Here is an 18,522-nt window from a genome sequence, read left to right as displayed (position 1 = left end):
ATAGGCCAAAGAGCCTCCTCCTATACTGTAGGGACTCTATGAATGTGTGAGAATGGACACTGACATTACAACTATTTGTGAGGTAGCAACGTGAATCTCCATTAGCTGTTACATCAGTAGGAATAAACAGCAGCTCTGCAATGGAAACAAAGATATAAACGTTCTGAATTCAGTGTGTGACTGGGTGTGTCGATGTTCAGTTTCATCGACAGAAATCATTGAAGCGGCTACCATCATCAACAGACTCATCAGAATAAACCTGTACCCTGCTGGGTGAATGGAATGAATACAGAAGATGCCTATGTTCTGACACTGAAATATAGCACAGTACAGGCCCTTCAGCTTTCGATGTTGTGCTGAGCTATGTCCAATCCCAAGATCAAACTATCCCACTCCCTATCATTCTGGAGTGCTCCATGTGCCTATCCAATAACCGCTTGAAAGTTCCTAAAGTGTCCGACTCCACTATCACAGCAGGCAGTGCATTCCACACCCCAACCGCTCTGAGTGAAGAATCTACCTCGGACATCCCTCCTATATCTCCCACCATGAACCTTATAGTTACGTCCCCTAGTAACAGCTACATCCACCCGAGGAAATAGTCTCTGCACATCCACTCTATCAATACCCCTCATCATCTTATAAACCTCTATTAAATCGCCTCTCATTCTCCTCCACTGTAAAGAGAAAAGCCCCAGCTCCCTCAACCTTTCCTCTTAAGACCTACCGTCTAAACCAGGCAGCATCCTGGTAAATCTCCTCTGCACTCTCTCCAATGCTTCCACATCCTTATAATGAGGTGACCAGAACTGTACACAATATTCCAAATGTGGTCTCGCCAACATCCTGCTTGAACTGCTTCAAGTGCTGCTTGAAAACCTGCCTGTTTTTACAGAAAAAACTCAATGTCAGTCTACTGTGAATCAAGAAACTAGTGGCAGCCAATGAGGCTTCAGCAGGTGGTATGTATTTAAGCAGTTGCAGATTGCTTTAAGATTGCTTTAAGAGCTGGATTAGTAAATTTGCTGATGACACCAAAGTAGGAGGAGTGGTAGATTGTGAGGAGGGGTATCGTAGTTTACAGAGAGACTTGGACAAGTTGCAGAGCTGGGCCGAGAGGTGGCAGATGGAGTTTAATGCGGAAAAGTGAGAGGTAATTCACTTCGGCAGGAATAACAGATGTGTAGAGTATAGGGCTAATGGTAGGACTCTGAATAGTGTTGACGAACAGAGGGATCTAGGTGTATGTGTACATAGATCCCTGAAAGTTGGAAATCAAGTCGATAAGGTTGTTAGGAAGGCATACGGTGTCTTGGCGTTTATTGGTAGGGGCATTGAATTTAGGAGCTGCAACGTCATGTTGCAACTGTACAAAACTCTGGTGCGGCCGCACTTGGAGTATTGTGTGCAGTTCTGGTCCCCACATTATAGGAAGGATGTGGAGGCATTGGAGAGGGTGCAGAGGAGGTTTACCAGGATGTTGCCTGGTATGGAGGGGAGGTCCTATGAGGAGAGACTGAGGGATTTGAGATTGTTTTCGTTAGAAAGAAGGCGGCTAAGAGGAGACCTTATTGAAACATATAAGGTGATTAGAGGTTTAGATAGGGTGGACAGTGAGAGCCTTTTTCCTCAGATGGAGAAAGCTAGCACGAGGGGGCAAGCTTTAAATTAAGGGGTGGTAGTTATAGGACGGATGTCAGGGGTAGGTTCTTTACCCAGAGGGTGGTGGGGGAATGGAATGCCCTGCCTGCTGCAGTTGTAGATGAGCCTAGTTTGGGGGCGTTTAAGAGGTCCGTGGATAGGTTTATGGATGGAAAGAGATTGGTTTATGTTAGAGGGTCATTGTTTTTTTCTAAATTGGTCGGCGCAACATCGTGGGCCGAAGGGCCTGTTCTGCGCTGTAATGTTCTATGTTCTAATCACATGATTTGATGGTGATGTCTTTAGGGTGTTGCACAGGCTGCTGTTTTACCTTCAGTTTGTACTCTGTACAAGAGGTCCTAGAATAAATCTGTTGTTAGTTTAAATCTACATGCGCAAACCAGGGCCTTTTCTTTTTGTGTAAAACCCACAAGCCCTAACAAAAGTTAGAACATTACTGAAGGGACAAATTGACTATCAATCTTGGATTTTAATCAACATATAAATCAGCTGGAATCTTAGTTTCGATACAAGAAATTAAATTCATAGATCAGATTAAGTTAGGAGATTCGTGGGCTAGCAGTATGTAACGCAATTGGAGAGGATTTTCACTTGGATGGACGACTAGGGAATGAAGTTTAACACTGACAAATGCCAGGTATGTATATTAGACGTTAAAAGTGGGAGTTAAGTGTACCCCACGGATGAAATTTGTAAGGAAAAGTTGCAAGGAACTGAGGAACTCTCATAGCTTTCTCACTGTGGCCACCTCCACACTGTTGTGAATATGTAGTCCATTTGTTTTAGAATATATTTTAGAATATAATTTTCCATTGTAGTTAAAGTGGATCCATCTAGCCAAGAAACTGATGAGCAATTCTGAAGTGGAAGTCATTTAAATAAACTTGCAATTCTTTTCACTCAAAGGTTGGAGCAATGTTGACTGAAGAGATTAGTGAAAAGAAAAGTAAGATATTAGCAGCAGGTTGGCTTACTTGGCTAAAGAACTGGAGACATGTCGTCTGCAACAACTGCAGTACAGGGCAATCCATATAGATATTCTTGTTTTGAAAATCAAATTCTTTCTTCAGCACTGGAGAGGTATCACCGGCACTGCCTCTGCAAGGTGCTATAAATCCATTGGCAGCATAGCTGCACTAATGTCAGTGTTCTCGCTCAGGTCAACATCTCCAGCGCGCGCGCGCGCACACGCACACGCGCACACACACACACATTCCCTCCACAGGGCACCCTATATGATCCGCACACCTGACACATAATTCCCGAAACAAGCACTGGACTTGGAGCTTCAACACACAGTAAGCACAGGAGGGCAGAGAAAACAATTCAAGGACATCCTGAAAGCCTCCTTAAAAAAAAGTACAACCTCCTAGTGACACCTGTGGATCCTGGTCCATGACAGGCTGAGGTGGAAGAAAAGCATCAGGAAGGAGCAGAACACCTCTAATTTCACTGCCGAGAGCAAGCGGATGCCAAGCATTGCCAACGCATGTAAACATGAGGTGCTAAATGGGCAGCAGGGTGGCACAGTGCCTTACAGCACCAGAGAACCAGGTTCAATTCCAACCTTAGGTGACTGTGTGGAGTTTGCACATTCTCCCTGTGTCTGCGTGGGTTTCCTCCAGGTGCTCTGATTTCCTCCCACAGTCCAAAGATTAGGTGGATTGGTCATGCTAAATTGCCCCTTACTGTCTCAGGATGTCTGGGTTAGATGGATTAGCCAGGCTAAATGTGTGGGGTTATGGGAATAGGGTGGGGAGATAGCCTGGGCCAGTCAGGGTCAGTGCAGACTCGATGGGCTGAATGGCCTTCTTCGGCGCTGTAGAATTCTATGAGTCTCAAAGAGCAGGCAGTGGAACAGCTGGTTATGAAAGTAAAATAGCCATTGAAGTCACATTTCTTGCTTTCTTTAAAATATTTGAAAGCAGATCACAAATTTTCAGAATTTTGAATTACTCTCTTTACAGTGTCACTCAGTATATCCCCATTTTAACCTGGAGACAGGATTACATAACATCAAACAACATACGAAACATTACCATCTAAAGAATCAGCTGTTGTATCTGACCATAAACCTGGATAAGCTGTGGATACTGGTCAGTGAACAGACCAGATCGAACTCTGCCAAGAGCGGAGCAGGCTCGATGGACTGAATGGCCTCCTCCCACACTGTAGGGATTCTATTCTATGAAGAAACCTGAAGGAGCAGCACACTGGTTACTGTAAATTCCTGAGAAAAGACAGACTGCCACAGCAGTCAAAGCAAAGTTCTTCAGCAGTAAAACCAAAGAGAAGGGAAGCTGGTGGAGCCTGTGCATTGATGGCATCATTTTTATAATCAGGTATATAAATAGAATAATGTCGCTTTAAGAAACCCACCAACCTTCACCTCTTGCTCTCAGCTGATGAATTGGTCCATATTTCTGCCCCACACGGGCAGGGTGATGTTCCACAGTCAGCAGGTCCTGGAGGCTGAGAGGCCAGGCTTTCCTTCACTGTGCCTGTGCTGCGCCCTCAAGCCGCTCGTAGCACAGTGAGCTTTGACATTTCCTGCCTCGATCTGTTGGATTTGCAGACGGCGCTGGGTTTAAATCCCTGCCTGTTCAATATTCAGTTTGTCAGACTCATCCAAGACTTCCAATGAGTCAAAGTACCCATTCTCTGTCAAGTTGAGGCCCCTCCAGATACACAGTGATGCTTTGTGGAGACTCACATCTTGCTTTCTTCTCCATTTGGCCCTTTGAGCCTGCTCTGCCATTCATTTTGATCATGGCTGAAGATCAAATTCAATATCCTGCTCCCCCCCTTACCCTTGATCCCTTTAGCTCCAAGAGTTATGTGTAATTTCTTCTTGAAATCAGACAACATTTTGGCCTCAACTACCTTCTGTGGGAGTGAATTCCACACATTCACTACCCTTTGGGTGAAGAAATTCCTCCTCACCTCAGTCCTAAAAGGTTTACTCCTTATCCTCAAACTCTGACCCCTAGTTCTGGACTCCCCCACCATCAGGAACATTCTTTTTGAATTGACCCTTTCTAACTTTTGAGAATTTTATAAGTTTCTATGAGATCCCCTCTCACTCTTCTAAATTCCAGTGAATATAATCCTAATCAACTTGGTCTCTCCTCATATGATGGACCTGCCAACCCAGGAATCAGCCTGGTAAACCTTCACTGCACTCCCTCTATAGGAAGGACATCCTTCCTCAGATAAGGACACCAAAACTGCTCACAATACTCCAGGTGTGGCCTCACCAGCATCTCATCCTTTCCATGGATGTTTTATACAGTCCCTTAAAACGAGATTTCTCCGGCCTAACCAAGAGGAGGTCTCACCGAGGTTGCTTCATGCCAGCCTTTCATTGCTTTGGTGACCAAAATCTCAGAGTGAAAGTAAAACAAAAATCAACTGAGTATTCATGGAGATTAATGCCGGAATTCTACTGCCCCGCCCGCCACAGAATCAGAGCGGGCGAGAGGCCGAGATCGGAAACATCCGCTGACCCTGGGTGGGAATTTCCAGTTCCGTTGGAGCGAGGCCGTGAAATCGAATCCTAAAAATGTATTCACGGGATTCCTCCATGGTGTTCTGGTGATGTACCACCGGACAAACCAGCTGATGTACCACTGGATAACTCTGTACAGAATTATAAAACATGGTTTAAAAAATAAAGCTTCTTTTGCTTTTTATTTGCAAATATAGACTTAAAGTAAATGGTGCATCATTAAGGTACATGGATAGATAGGCCCAGGTCAGTCTAAATGGAGACTATGTCTGTGTCACTCACAGAGGAACAGTCTAAGACTAAGTGCAGCAGTCAATGGCCACGGGAACAGTGTGAGCAGCGGAATTAAGAGCGTCAGACAGTAACTGCACAATATTCTACAAACATTGAACAACTTCCCACAGCCTCCCAGTTCGAATATGTCAGCTTCTCCAGGAATCGCTCTGAAATACTGTACAGTGTGTGAAAAAACCTGCACAGTAAATACTCTACACGTTGGTGTGTGAAAAACCCGTTCGATAAATGCTGTGCCATCTCGGGACCTCATGATTCCACAACAGCTACCTTCAGGGTCACACTGTCCGAACCAAATGGAGTGGAGTACACCCAGCGCTGGACATACAGGGGCACCCCAGGCAGGAGGGACTGGATTCACACACTCAGAGGGATTCTGCACATTTAGGGGCCAGGTCTCTAATCTCAGAGGGACGGGCTGTGTCTCCTCAGAGGGACCCTGTACAGGAGGAACAGGGCGTGTACACTCAGAGGGACCCTGTACAGGAGGGACAGGGCGTGTACACTCAGAGGGACCCTGTACAGGAGGGACAGGCCGTGTACACTCAGAGGGACCCTGTACAGGCGGGACGCCCACTTCATGTGCCAGTGGTCTTGTTTACCCATTTGTATAACCCGGTTGATTGAGGGGTGTAGATGAATATCATGTTACACAATCCACATAAATCAACAAATAGTGTGAAGGGAGCTGAGGATTTGAGTCCAGTTTTGGGACTCATACAACAGGAGTGACTGAGGTTGGATTGGATGCAGGCTCGAATGTTTCTCTTATGCTCCCTTGTGTAGATTCCCACACTCAGCAATGCTCTCCCTGACCCCCACCGCTCCCAAATCAACTGAGAATAGAGACCCTGGGCTAGGGTGCATTAGAATGTGATAGAATTCAGAAACTGGTCACATACATAACGCTTGTGATCCACACCGGACCGGACATTGCTGTACTGGGCTGGGCAATGCCGTAGCGGGTCAGATAATGGCCAAGTTGAGATTTGTAAGTTCCACCGGGAGGTTCTGCTCAATATGAAACCTCTTGTCGATCCATTCCCTCTAAATAAAACTGAAAGGAAGCATTCACCATTCAACAGCTTAAATAATTAATCTATACAAGAACTAGGTGAATCATTCTCCGGACTAGTCAGTCCCAGGCAAAGGCACACAGTTACAAAGCACAGGGACTGAGATCCACTATTCTAATGAGCTCATCCAACTGAGGTATAAAATGAGCAAGACCACTGCCCCCCTCCCTGCCCCAGGCCCAGTCTGAGAGAGGAGTTTGCTGATGAAGAGCTCTGACTGGATAACGAAGGCATTGGAGAAACATCAGCAAACCAAGCTCCTTTCGCTCAGATTTCTTCACAATTCCTTTCCAAACATCTATTGCCGAGACACACCCACAGGAACTCATTCCTACAGCTGCTCGATCAGATTCACTCAGTATTCCACGCCAGGCTTCATCAGGGTGCCTGAAATGGTGACCATATCTGGAAATAATGTGACCAGACTGTGGCTAAGGCTAACCAGGACACAACAGGAACTGAGTGGATGAAATAGTCATAGTTTTGGGCGCCAAACAGCAGAGTTGCGTCACATGGAATTATAACGTGACTCTGGCCAATGGATATTGAACGTGTTTCCAAAGGGCAAGGAGTAGACACACTTGCCACCAGTGTTTGCACAGATCCTCAGGGCAATTCCCAGCCTTTCCTGTTTGGGCTCTCTCCCTTCCTCAGGGCGCACTGGAATGCATCTTCTCCAGGCAGCTCTCCCAGAAGCTGACCAGGCGGTTCTCCCTGTTGGAGCAGAAGTCGTTAAAATCCTTGAGCAGGCGGTCAGCAAACTTCTCATCACCAGTGGCACTGGAGCGCCAGGTCTTGGTCAGCATGGTGTTGTAGGCCCAGTTGTAGCCGATCTTCTCCTCTCCAAAGAGGCTCTGGGTGCTGGAGCTGGTGGAGTTTCTCCGCCGTCGCTGCTGGCCACTGGTGAACTTGCGTTTGGAATATGGCAGCTGGAGAAATACCGTACCTGGGGGGAGCAACACAACGCGGCAAGTTGGAATTCAGTTTATGAGTTCACGTTTATTTATTAGTGTTACAAGTAAGCTTACATTAACACTGCAATGAAGTTACTGTGAAAATTCTCTAATCACCACCCTCCGGTACCTGTTTGGGTACACTGAGGGAGAATTTAGCATGACCAGCACGTCTTTCAGACTGTGGGAAGAAACTGGAGCAACCCAGAGGAAACTCACACAGACACGCAAACTCCACACAGACAGTAACCCGAGCCAGGAATTGAACCCGGGTCCCTGGTGCTGTAAGGCAGCAGTGCTAACCACTGTGCCACTGAGTTAACGGGTTGTCTGAACACTATCCATGTTGGGCACAAAGCACAGGTTTAACTTATACTTTACATCATAGTCTCGATGTTATGTCTGATCCAGTTAATAGAATCCTGGAACTTCCCCCTTTTGATTCTGGAAAGTTGCTGTCCTCCAAGCATAGCCGCTAATGACAGATGGCCACACCAGAGCCAATGGGAGTGGGAGCTTAGGGTGGCGATCTCCCCATTGGGCGGGAGGATTTGGCAGTGGGGGGAATGTTTGCCCACCTTTCCTTGTGCCACTTTCCAAGGCTGTGGCAACTCTGGTTGCTTCACAGATTTTCCACCTTGCCCTGTAACTGCACTACAGCCATTTACACCCTATCGGAATCACAGCACAGGAGGAGGCCATCCAGCCTGTCGGAAGTAAGGAGGTTTGGCTACAATTAGGTAGGGCAGGGATGAGAAAGAATTCTGGAGTACTGTGTACAGATTGGGTCTACTTATTTAAGAAATAACATAACTGCAATAGGAGCAGTTTAGAGAAGATTCACTCAACTGAGTCCTGATATGTGGGAGTTCTGAGGCAAGATTGTACAGGCTGGGCCCGTACTCACTGGAGTCTGGAAGAGTGAGAGGTGATCTTATTGAAACATACAAGACCCTGAGGATATTTACCGAGAGGATTGTGGAGGATGTTTCCTCTTGAGGGGGAGTCGGGAACAGGGGAAACACAGTTTACAGATGAGGGGATTTCCATTCAGCTGGAGATGAGGAAGAGTTTCTTCACTCTGTTGATCTTTGGAATCCTCCTCCCCACACAGCAGTCCATCAATGTCACCCTGGCTCCTTAACCGCTCACAATCCCCTTCCTTTCTCTATTCTGGATAGGTGAGAATGCACATTCCCCACCTGTTAGCGGTTCAGTTTCTGTCACTCTTACACAGTCAGTCTGAGAGCTACATGAATAGACCCGCACTCCAAGACTCGGAACTCACCTGTGACATGAATGTACTGTGGCTTATTCTCTGCAGGGAAGTTAAAGGCTGAGGCTGTGTACTTGTCTTGGACAAAACCAAACCTGTGACAGGGAGATAAGAAAGATGAGAGCCTGGCCTGAGACACACTGACCACCGGGCAGCAAGGACTGGACTGGTAGGTCCTCACTTCACTGGTCAGAGTGTAGGTGACAGTAAGGGGGGGGGAGGGAACATGAGAACACAAGGGTCTTTGGACAGGTGGGGGGGTGGGCGGTGAGAAGCAAAAGAAACTTTATAAATTTCCTCCATGACTGACCACCGAGATTACTTGCGGCACCAGAAGATTAATTCCCAGAAATCTTAGGATTTACCTGCAATGATGGTAACCCAGGGGCTACGGCATCTACACAGCCTGGTTCTTTACCCTTTGATCTTCTGGTCCTGTTACAGCAGATTGACAGGGTCGAGTGGTGTGTAAATTGAAAGCACTGACTTTAACCACAGGGATCTGTATCCCTCCCTGATCAGGGACGGAATGACCCACCTACACTGACCTTAACTCACTGGCACGTATCTCACTGTTGTAATAGCGCTCAGACCTTACAATACATCTTTATGAAATGTTACATAAAATATTAAATATATAAAATTATATATTAAATATTACATATAATACAGCACCCAGAGGGTGGTGAATGTGTGGAATTCACTACCATAGAGAGTAGTTGAGGCCAAAACATTGTATGGTTCCAAGAAGAAATTAATCTCTCAACTTTCTTTTTTTTTTAAACACATTATTCAAGAGTGCACATTTAAAATGAGATCCTATTAAGAATTCTGACAAACATAAAACAAGCTAGAAGTTTGTCTACGTACAGCCGTATTAAGGCTACTTAGAACGCAATGCCCATATAGTTGGATAAAATACTGAAAAGAGAGGCTGATTAAAAACCTTAAACTTGAACGATATCTCATTACAAAACATCCTCACAGAGATAAAGGAGAGTCTGGGTTGGCAAATGAAGGTCACTATGTAAATACATTTACAACAAACATACACTCATCTCTTGGGGCTAAAGGGATCCAGGGATATGGGGGGGCAGGGGGGGAAGGGGGGATCAGGATATTCAATTCGATGATCAGCCATGATCAAAATGAATGGTGGGGCAGGCTTGAAGGGCTGAATGGCCTACTCCTGCTTTGAGTTTCTACAATATATATAGCTTCATTGTTAATGTCTAAAATTTTACAACTGGCCAATGATCTTCTAAAATGACTGAAGTCAGGTTTTGCTGCGACCTTCCAACAACAGGCAGTGTCTGGCAGTATTAAATAAACCTGCGGCTTGTTATCTCTGAAGAGGCACTAATGGACCGGTATGGACTGCACAGACCAAATCCAGAGGCCATCTCTGTTTCATAAGGCAAGCCGGGCCAACCAGAGCTCTACTGGAAAAGCAAATTATTGAACATTAGTTTTCAACCTGTGGGCCTCATATTGGACTTCTGATTCTGGGCTCACATGAAAACAAGATGGGCGAATGGTCTAAAGCACCAGACTCAAGGAGTGTGATTCTTTGTCTTATGTATACCTGGTGAATTCTGGTCCCTTTCTAGCAGTGAGAGTTCAAATCCCACCCCTGACATTCCCCTTTATCGGAGGGGGGGGGGAATTTGATAAAAAATATCAGGAATTGAGAATTTACTGATGACCATCAAAACATTAATCGGTTGTTGGGAAAACCCATCTGGTTCACCAATCTCCTTTAGGGGAGGAAATCTGCCATCCTCACCTCGTCTGGTCTACTTGTGACTCCAGGCCCACAACAATGTGGTTGCCATTTAGCTGCCCTCTGAAACTGCCGAACATTTGTGATTCTGTAAACCACACAATTCAAGGGCAATTAGGGATGGGCAACAAATGCTGGCCTCACAGCGATGCCCACATCCCATGAAAGAACAAACAAAAATGACTTTGCTCTGTGGTCTTTGCTTGGGATGTGAAAGGTGCTATCTAAATGCACATTAGGACAATGGATTGCTGATAACATTGAAAATCAAGCTGAAGGATTTGGTGTTTTACGGACAGCAATCGTACAGCAGCCACTGTGAAAGGATAGACCGTCTCTCACCATTTCTGATCCAGCTGAGGAAAAAGAAAGATACTCATAAACCACAATCAGTAAGGATAGGCAACAACATCTCCCCCACGATCATCCTCAACACCGGTGTCCCACAAGGCTGTGTTCTCACCCCCTCCTTATACACCTGTGACCGTGCGGCCAAACTCCCCTCCAAATCGATTTTCAAGTTTGCTGATGACATCACCGTAGTGGGTCGGATCTCAAACACTGACAGAGTACAGGGATGAGATAGAGAATCTGGTGAACTGGTGCGGTGACAATAATCTCTCCCTCAATGTCAACAAAACAAAGGAGATTGTCATCGATTTCAGGAAGTGTAAAGGAGAACATGCCCCTGTCTACATCAATGGGAATGAAGTAGAAAGGGTCAAGAGCTTCAAGTTTTTTGGTGCCCAACAGATGTCAACAACCTGTCCTGGTTCCCCCCCATGCTGACACTATAGTTAAGAAAGCCCCACCAATGCCTCTACTTTCTCAGAAGACTAAGGAAATTTGGCATGTCAGCTACGACTCTCACCAACTTTTACAGATGCCCCATAGAAAGCATTCTTTCTGGTTGTATCACAGCTTGGTCTGGGTTCCTGCTCTGCCCAAGACTACTAGGAACTACAAAAGGTCATGAATGTAGCCCAGTCCATCACACAAACCAGCCTCCCATCCATTGACTCTGTCTACACTTCCCTCTGCTTCAGAAAAGCAGCCGGCATAATTAAGGACTCCAGGCATCCTGGACATTCACTCTTCCACCTTCTTCCGTCGGGAAAAAGATACAGAAGTCTGAGATCACGTACCGACCGACTCAAGAACAGCTTCTTCCCTGCTGCTGTCTGACTTTTGAATGGACCTGCCTTGTATTAAGTGGATCTTTCTCTACACCCTAGCTCTGACTGTAACACTACATTCTGCACTCTCTCATTTCCTTCTCTATGAACAGTATGCTTTGTCTGTATAGCACGCAAGAAACAGTACCTTTCACTGTATGTTAATAAATGTGACAATAATAAATCAAACCAAAAAATCAACACTCTAACTGCTGCCCTGGGTGGAAGTGGGGTGTTGGGTGGGGGGGGAAGAGAGAGAGAGAGAGAGAGAGAAGGAGAATGTTCCCCTCCGTTGACCTGCTGTTGAGTGTGGATATTCCCTGCCAACTGCAAAGGTGTGCTTGGCGCAGGGTTGGCCGCATCACGCCTCATTAACACCACATCAGCTGGAAGCACGCTGTCTCGCCAGCTGACAGCCTCTGATTCACCGGTTTCCCCGTCACCTCAGCGTACCCTCGCTCCCGAGGGTCAGATAGAAACTGTACCCCCCACTCCCACACCACACACTGACCTTTCAATGTCTGCTTCCCCAGGACGGCTCCGGGTTAGAGACCAATCCCAAAGAGTGCAGTGGGCCTCGCAGGCCAATACAGAGGGTCAAATCCGAGGGCAGTGGCCTGTTTTTGCCCCGATGGGAAAGGGATATCTTCCCGTCTGGCCCAGCAGTGTGCCTGCTGTGGGTAGGAGCAGAAACTCCCAGGCCGGATTCGATTTGTCTGGCAGGGTGAGGTCTGCGCTGGACCTGGAAACTGGAGAAACAGCAGCTCCCCTTCCAATTGGGCACTTTACAGCCCTCCAGACTAAACACTGAGTTCAACAGCTTCAGAGCATGAACTCTCCCCCCTCCACCTTCATCCCATTCCCATTTATTTTTTTTTGTTTCACCTCATTCATCCACTTTATCATCCTTCTTTCTCACCTCCATTTTTCCACTATTTCAGCTCCCCTCCTTGTCTCCTCCCCCATTTCCTTCAGGGCAACAGCCACATTCCTCAGGTAGTTCTTTAACAATCTGTATCTCTGTTCTGCCATTCACACATTCTGATCACTTAATGGACACTTTTTTTTTTAAGCACCTTCTCAGCCTTCTGTATTTACATTCCCTTTGTCCCATTCCACCCCCCATGGTATAAATCTCCGCTAATTCTCTTTGCTCTCAGCTCTGAGGAAGGGTCATTCAGACCCCGAACCCTTGGCTCTATTCTCTCCCCACACAGATGCTGTCAGACCTGCTGAGATTTTCCAGCATTTTCTCTTTCTGTTTCAGATTCCAGCACCTGCAGTATTTTTCTTTTATCTTGCACAAGATTTCTTTTAACACACCGGATGAGACGCTGTGAACAGCTCACAGCCGACGGGGTAAGGGCTTCACGTAGAGAATGATTGTTGTACCATGACAAGCTCATACACCCTCTTGCGATAACAGCACGGCGATCTCCAAGCTGTGGAACTAGAGCCTGACTGAGGAGGGCTGGGGAAATGGAGGAAATCATTTAAAAATGAGGAGGGTGTTGTGTTCAGTGAGATGGGGAGGGGAGAGAAATGGAAAGATTACCACCATCATCCAAAACTGCTTTTATTAACAGAGAAAAGCTCCCGAGTCCTGTAGGCGGAGAGTTTTAACGACTGCTGTTAGCTGCAATAGGCATTGGAACAAGTTCTGTCAAAACACTGTGATCAGATCCACACTGAATGAAAATCCCAATATGTAACAACACTGCCCCCACAGGCAGACTGAAATACTGTACCTGGCAAGAATGGCTTCTTGCAGCAGCTGCATTCGGTCCCAGTACGTCTCGGGCTCGAACCCTGGAACAGAATCAGCACAGCAAGCTGTTAAACTGGCACTGCTAATTCATCATTACTCTGCAAGCAAACCTGTCTCTAAATCGGATCTGGGTAATTTTTCCAATATTCCCAACATATCCTGGCAATCCCAGTATTCCCACTGTGCTCTGCTGATTCATAGGAACAGAAATAGGCCATTCAGCCCATCGAGCCCGCGCTGACAACAATTCGATACAATCAGGGCTCATCACAGAACCATAGACTCTACAGTGCAAAGGGAGGCCATTTGGCCCATCGAGCCCGTCCTTCATTGACAACAATCCCACCCAGGTCCTCTCACCTTAACCCCACCTATTTACCCTGCTAATCCTCCTGACACTAAGGGGCAATTTAGCACAACCAATCAACCAAACCTGCACATTTATTTTTCTTTTATTTTGCACAATCAGCAAACTGGATTTCTTTTAACACACCGAATGAGACGCTGTGAACAGCTCACAGCCGACGGGGTAAAGGCTTCACGTAGAGAATGAACTACATTGATTGTTGTACCATCACAAGCTCATACACCCTCTTGTGATAACAGCACGGCAATCTCCAAGCTGTGGACTGTGGGAGGAAACTGGAGCATCTGGAGGAAACCCACGCAGACACGGGGAGAACATGCAAACTCCACACAGACAGTGACCCGAGGCTGGAATTGAACCCAGGTCCTTGGCGCTGTGAGGCAGCAGTAATGACAACCGTGCCACCCCTAATTGGCGTCTTAAAGGACACATATCAATGCCTTTTTACCCACTCTATCCGCTAACCCTTTAAGTAGTTAATCTGAAATTAATACTGAATGACTAAGCTTCCACAGCCCCCTGGGGTAGAGAATTCCAAACATTCACAACACTGAGTACAAAAAAATCTCCACACCGGGGTCCCAAGTGGCTTCTCCTTTATTTTGAAATTGTGTCCTGGGTTCTAGACTCCCCAGCCAAGGGAAACATCTTACCTCCATCTACCTGGTCTATTCCTTCCAGTTTTTTGTAGGTTTCAATGTAATCATCTCTCATTTTTTATATATTCCCAATATGTACTGTGGATAGGGATTTTTCTGGAGCCAATTATACTAATATTATCCAAGCAGGTTAGACAGTAAAACAGAAGCAGCTGCTGTTCAATAATCACCCTCCCCTTGGCCATGTGTGAACACAGTTAGTACTGGAGGAGCTAGCTTCAGGAAAACACATTCAGGTTGTTCCAAGCACCTGATCACTGCAAACAGTGACTGGTGCAACTGGATCTGACTGTACCCCTCTCTCATGTCAGAACAGACACTGGGCAAGTGTGAGGGGCAGAGGGGAACGCGGAGAGAGTTCACTGTTCTCAGACATCCCTCATGTGCCTCATGCCAGACAGTGCGTCTGCTCATAGTGTCTGTGGATTGGGTCAGGAGAACCTTCCCATCCACTAACTGGCAGCAACATGGCTGCAAAGTGAGTAACTGGAGTAAGACTTGTGAAAACCCCCGGATTAGATATACCCACCAGGTAAAGCAAAGATAGGCAGGTACATAGTCCCAAACTGCATTCATATTTTGAACCATAGAATCCGTACAGTACAGGTGGTGGCCATTTAGCCCATCAGGTCTGCACTAACACTTGGGAAAGAGCATCTTACCCTGCCCTATCCCCATAATCCGCACATTTACCACCTAACATACACACCTTTAGACACTAAGGAGCAATTTAGCATGGCCAATCAACTTAACCTACATCTCTTTGGACTGTGGGAAAAACCCGCACAGTTGTCTAAGCCGGGAATTGAACCCGGGCACTTGGCACCGTGAGGTGGCAGTGACATCCACTCTGCTGCTCATATAGCACCCAGCCGTACCACAGAAAGTCTTACAGCGTAGGAGCAGACCCTTCGGCCCATTGTGTCACTGCTGGATGAAAAGAGTTAACCCAGATTAACCCCACTTTCCAGCTCTTTGTTTGTACCCGTGCAGGTTACAACACTTTCAAGTGTATATCCAAGTATTCTTTATCTACTGTGATATCCTGATCTACTAAAAAGTGCTTTCATCCTCATTCCTGCTGTCTCTAACTCTTCCTTTGTACTGGGGTTTCCTTCTGGTATCTGTGGAATCTTAAAGAACAAAGAAAATTACAGCACAGGAACAGGCCCTTCGGCCCTCCGAGCCTGCACCGACCATGCTGCCTGACTGAACTAACACTCCCTACCCATCCCGGATCATATCCCTCTATTCCCATCCTATTCATGTATTTATCGAGATGCCCCTTAAAACTCACTATCATATCTGCTTCCACTCCCTCCCTCAGCAGCGAGTTCCAGGCACCCACCATCCTCAGCGTAAAAAAATTGTCTTGTCTATCTCCTTTAAACCTTGTCCCTCGCACCTTAATCCTATGTCCCCTAGTAATTGACTCTTCCACCCTGGGAAAAAGCTTTGACTATCCACGCTGTCCATGCCCCTCAGGTCACCCCTCAACCTCCGCTGTTCCAAAGAGAACAAACCAAGTTTCTCCAACCTCTCCCCATAGCTAAAAGCTGCAATCTTTGGGTCAAATTTCCCATTTGGGCATCAAGCTTTGCCACCATGTTTCGCAGATATCTGCATTCTTCTGGGGAACTGAACTCTGGATAAGAACAGGGACCTGCGCAAAAACACCACCTCAGCACAATCCAGCAATTTAAATGAGAGCACTGAACGAGGAACCTCCAAATGGAACTGCTGCAATGTTAGACCCAGTCTGTTAAAATCCATGATGTATTCTTCTATGGAATTACTCTTCATCTTTCCAAATCTATCAAAATCTGACCGTGATCATCATTCCAGTAAATCTCAATCATGAAACCTATTAGAAGAGGCAAACATTCCTCATTTCCTATCTGTCCCTATCTGCTTTAAGAATATGACCATCATCCCAGTACCTAAGAAAAACCAAGCAGTGTGTCTCAATGACTATCAGCTGGTGGCTCTGATGTCCATCATTACAAAGTACTTCAAAAAGTTGATCATGGCATGAATCAGTTCCAGCCTCCCAGACTGCCTGGATTCATTACAGTTCACCTACTGTAGCAACAGGTCCACAGCAGACACCATCTCCCTGCACTCAACCCTGAAATACCTAGATAACAAGGACACCTACGTCAGACTCCTATTCATTGACTACAGTTCAGCCTTCAACACTATTACTCCCACGAAACTCATCTCTAAACTCCGTGGCCTGGGTCTCAGCATCCCCACCTGCAACTGGATCCTGAACTTCCTAACCCACAGACCACAATCCATAAGGATAGGCAACAACACCTCCTCCACGATCATCCTCAACACTGGTGCCCCACAAGGCTGTGTTCTCAGCCCCCCTACTATACTCCTTATACACCTATGACTGTGCAGCCAAATTCCCCTTCAATTTGATTTTCAAGTTTGCTGATGACATCACTGTACTGGGTCGGATCTCAAAGTTGAGACAGAGTACAGGGATGAGATAGAGAGTCTGGTGAACTGATGCAGCAACAATAATCAATGTCAACAAACTGAAGAGATTGTCATCGACTTCAGGAAGTGTAAAGAGAACATGCCCCTAGAAAGGGTCGAAAGCTTCACATTTTTAAGTATCCAGATCACCAACAACCTGTCCTGGTCCCCCCATGCTGACACTACTGTTAAGAAAACCCCACCAACGCTTCTACTTTCTCAAAAGATTAAGAAAATTTGGCAGGTCAGCTACAGCTCCCACCAACTTTTACAGATGCACCATAGAAAGCATTCTTTCTGGTTGTATCACAGCTTGGTATGGGCTCCTGCTCTGCCCAAGACTGCAAGGTTGTGAATATAGCCCAATCTATCAGACAAACCAGCCTCCCTTCCATTGATTGTCTACGCTTCCCACTGCCTTGGCAAAGCAGCCAACATAATTAAGGACCCCACATACCCCCGACATTCTCTCCTCCATATTCTTCCTTTGGGAAAAGATAAAAAAGTCTGAGGTCACGTATCAACTGACTCAAGAACAGCTTCTTTCCTGCTGCTGTCAGACTTTTGAATGGATCTACCTTACATTAAATTGATCTTTCTCTACACCCTAGCTATGACTGTAACACTACATTCTGCACTCTCTCTTTTCCTTCTCTATGAATGGTATGCTTTGTCTGTATAGCATGCAAGAAACAATACTTTTCACTGTACGTTAATACGTGTGATAATAATAAAGCAAATCAAATCAAATTTCCCCACTAATGGATTCCCAACTGACCAAACACTTTGCTTCTGATTTGACTTTGGTCAGGAAGCAGTAATGCCTCTGTGATGGGGATGCACCCCGTGTCCACTTCACTCTCACACTCATCGTTAAGCCTCAGGTTCTGAGAACATTGATGGGCAATCATCCACTGGCCATTTACACTTGCTGTCAACCACTTCACACAAAGCTAATCAGATTCAAATCTTCTGGATTAAGAAAGTAATCTTAACTTCAACCTTCACCTTTAGCTAACAATTCCCTGTTAAACTTAAGAGGGAAATACAAAGTCAATCTTTACTCAGGTTTAAATGTATTCACAGAGTCCAACATTACAGCTGCTAACTCTATAACCCAGCTGAGATTGTTAAAAGGTAGATGAGTTAGATATAAATCAGTTGGATATAGCCGAGGCAATGGGCCCTGACAAGATTCTGGCTGTGGTACTGCAGACTTGTGTGTAGAATTAATTGTGCCCTTAGCCAAGCTGTTCCAGTATGGAGACAACATGGGCATCAAACTGACAACATGGAAAATTGTCCAGGATTGTCAAGTTCACAAAACAATAGTGCAAATCCAATCCGGCCAGTTACCATCTCGATCGTCAGTAAAGTGATGGAAGGGGTCATCAACTCAGCAATAACCTGTTCAGTGACACTAAGTTTGGGTTCCACCAGGGTCATTCAGTCCTGACCTCATTACAGCTTTGGTTAAACATGGACAAAACAGCTGAACTCCAGAGGTGAGA

At 46.0% G+C, this 18,522-nt stretch overlaps 1 protein-coding gene across 4 annotated transcripts in view; it reads right to left on the bottom strand.

Moving 5' to 3' along the window:
* Positions 1-5,324: 5,324 nt before the first annotated feature.
* depdc5 (DEP domain containing 5, GATOR1 subcomplex subunit) overlaps positions 5,325-18,522 on the bottom strand; it is a 157,207-nt gene continuing 144,009 nt past the window's right edge. For all 4 annotated transcript variants that reach the window (XM_080208529.1, XM_080208532.1, XM_080208530.1 and 1 more), the window contains exons 39-41: positions 13,476-13,536; positions 8,782-8,864; positions 5,325-7,486 (exon numbers count right to left, since the gene is read on the bottom strand). In XM_080208529.1, the coding sequence (XP_080064655.1) occupies positions 7,191-7,486; positions 8,782-8,864; positions 13,476-13,536 (440 nt within the window). In that variant the 3' untranslated portion in view covers positions 5,325-7,190. The remainder of the gene's footprint in view (positions 7,487-8,781; positions 8,865-13,475; positions 13,537-18,522) is intronic.

This window comes from Carcharhinus amblyrhynchos, chromosome 20, assembly GCF_965287045.1.
Source record: "Carcharhinus amblyrhynchos chromosome 20, sCarAmb.v2.hapA, whole genome shotgun sequence".
Lineage (NCBI taxonomy): Eukaryota > Metazoa > Chordata > Chondrichthyes > Carcharhiniformes > Carcharhinidae > Carcharhinus > Carcharhinus amblyrhynchos.
This window is presented reverse-complemented; position numbering and strand designations above follow the sequence as displayed.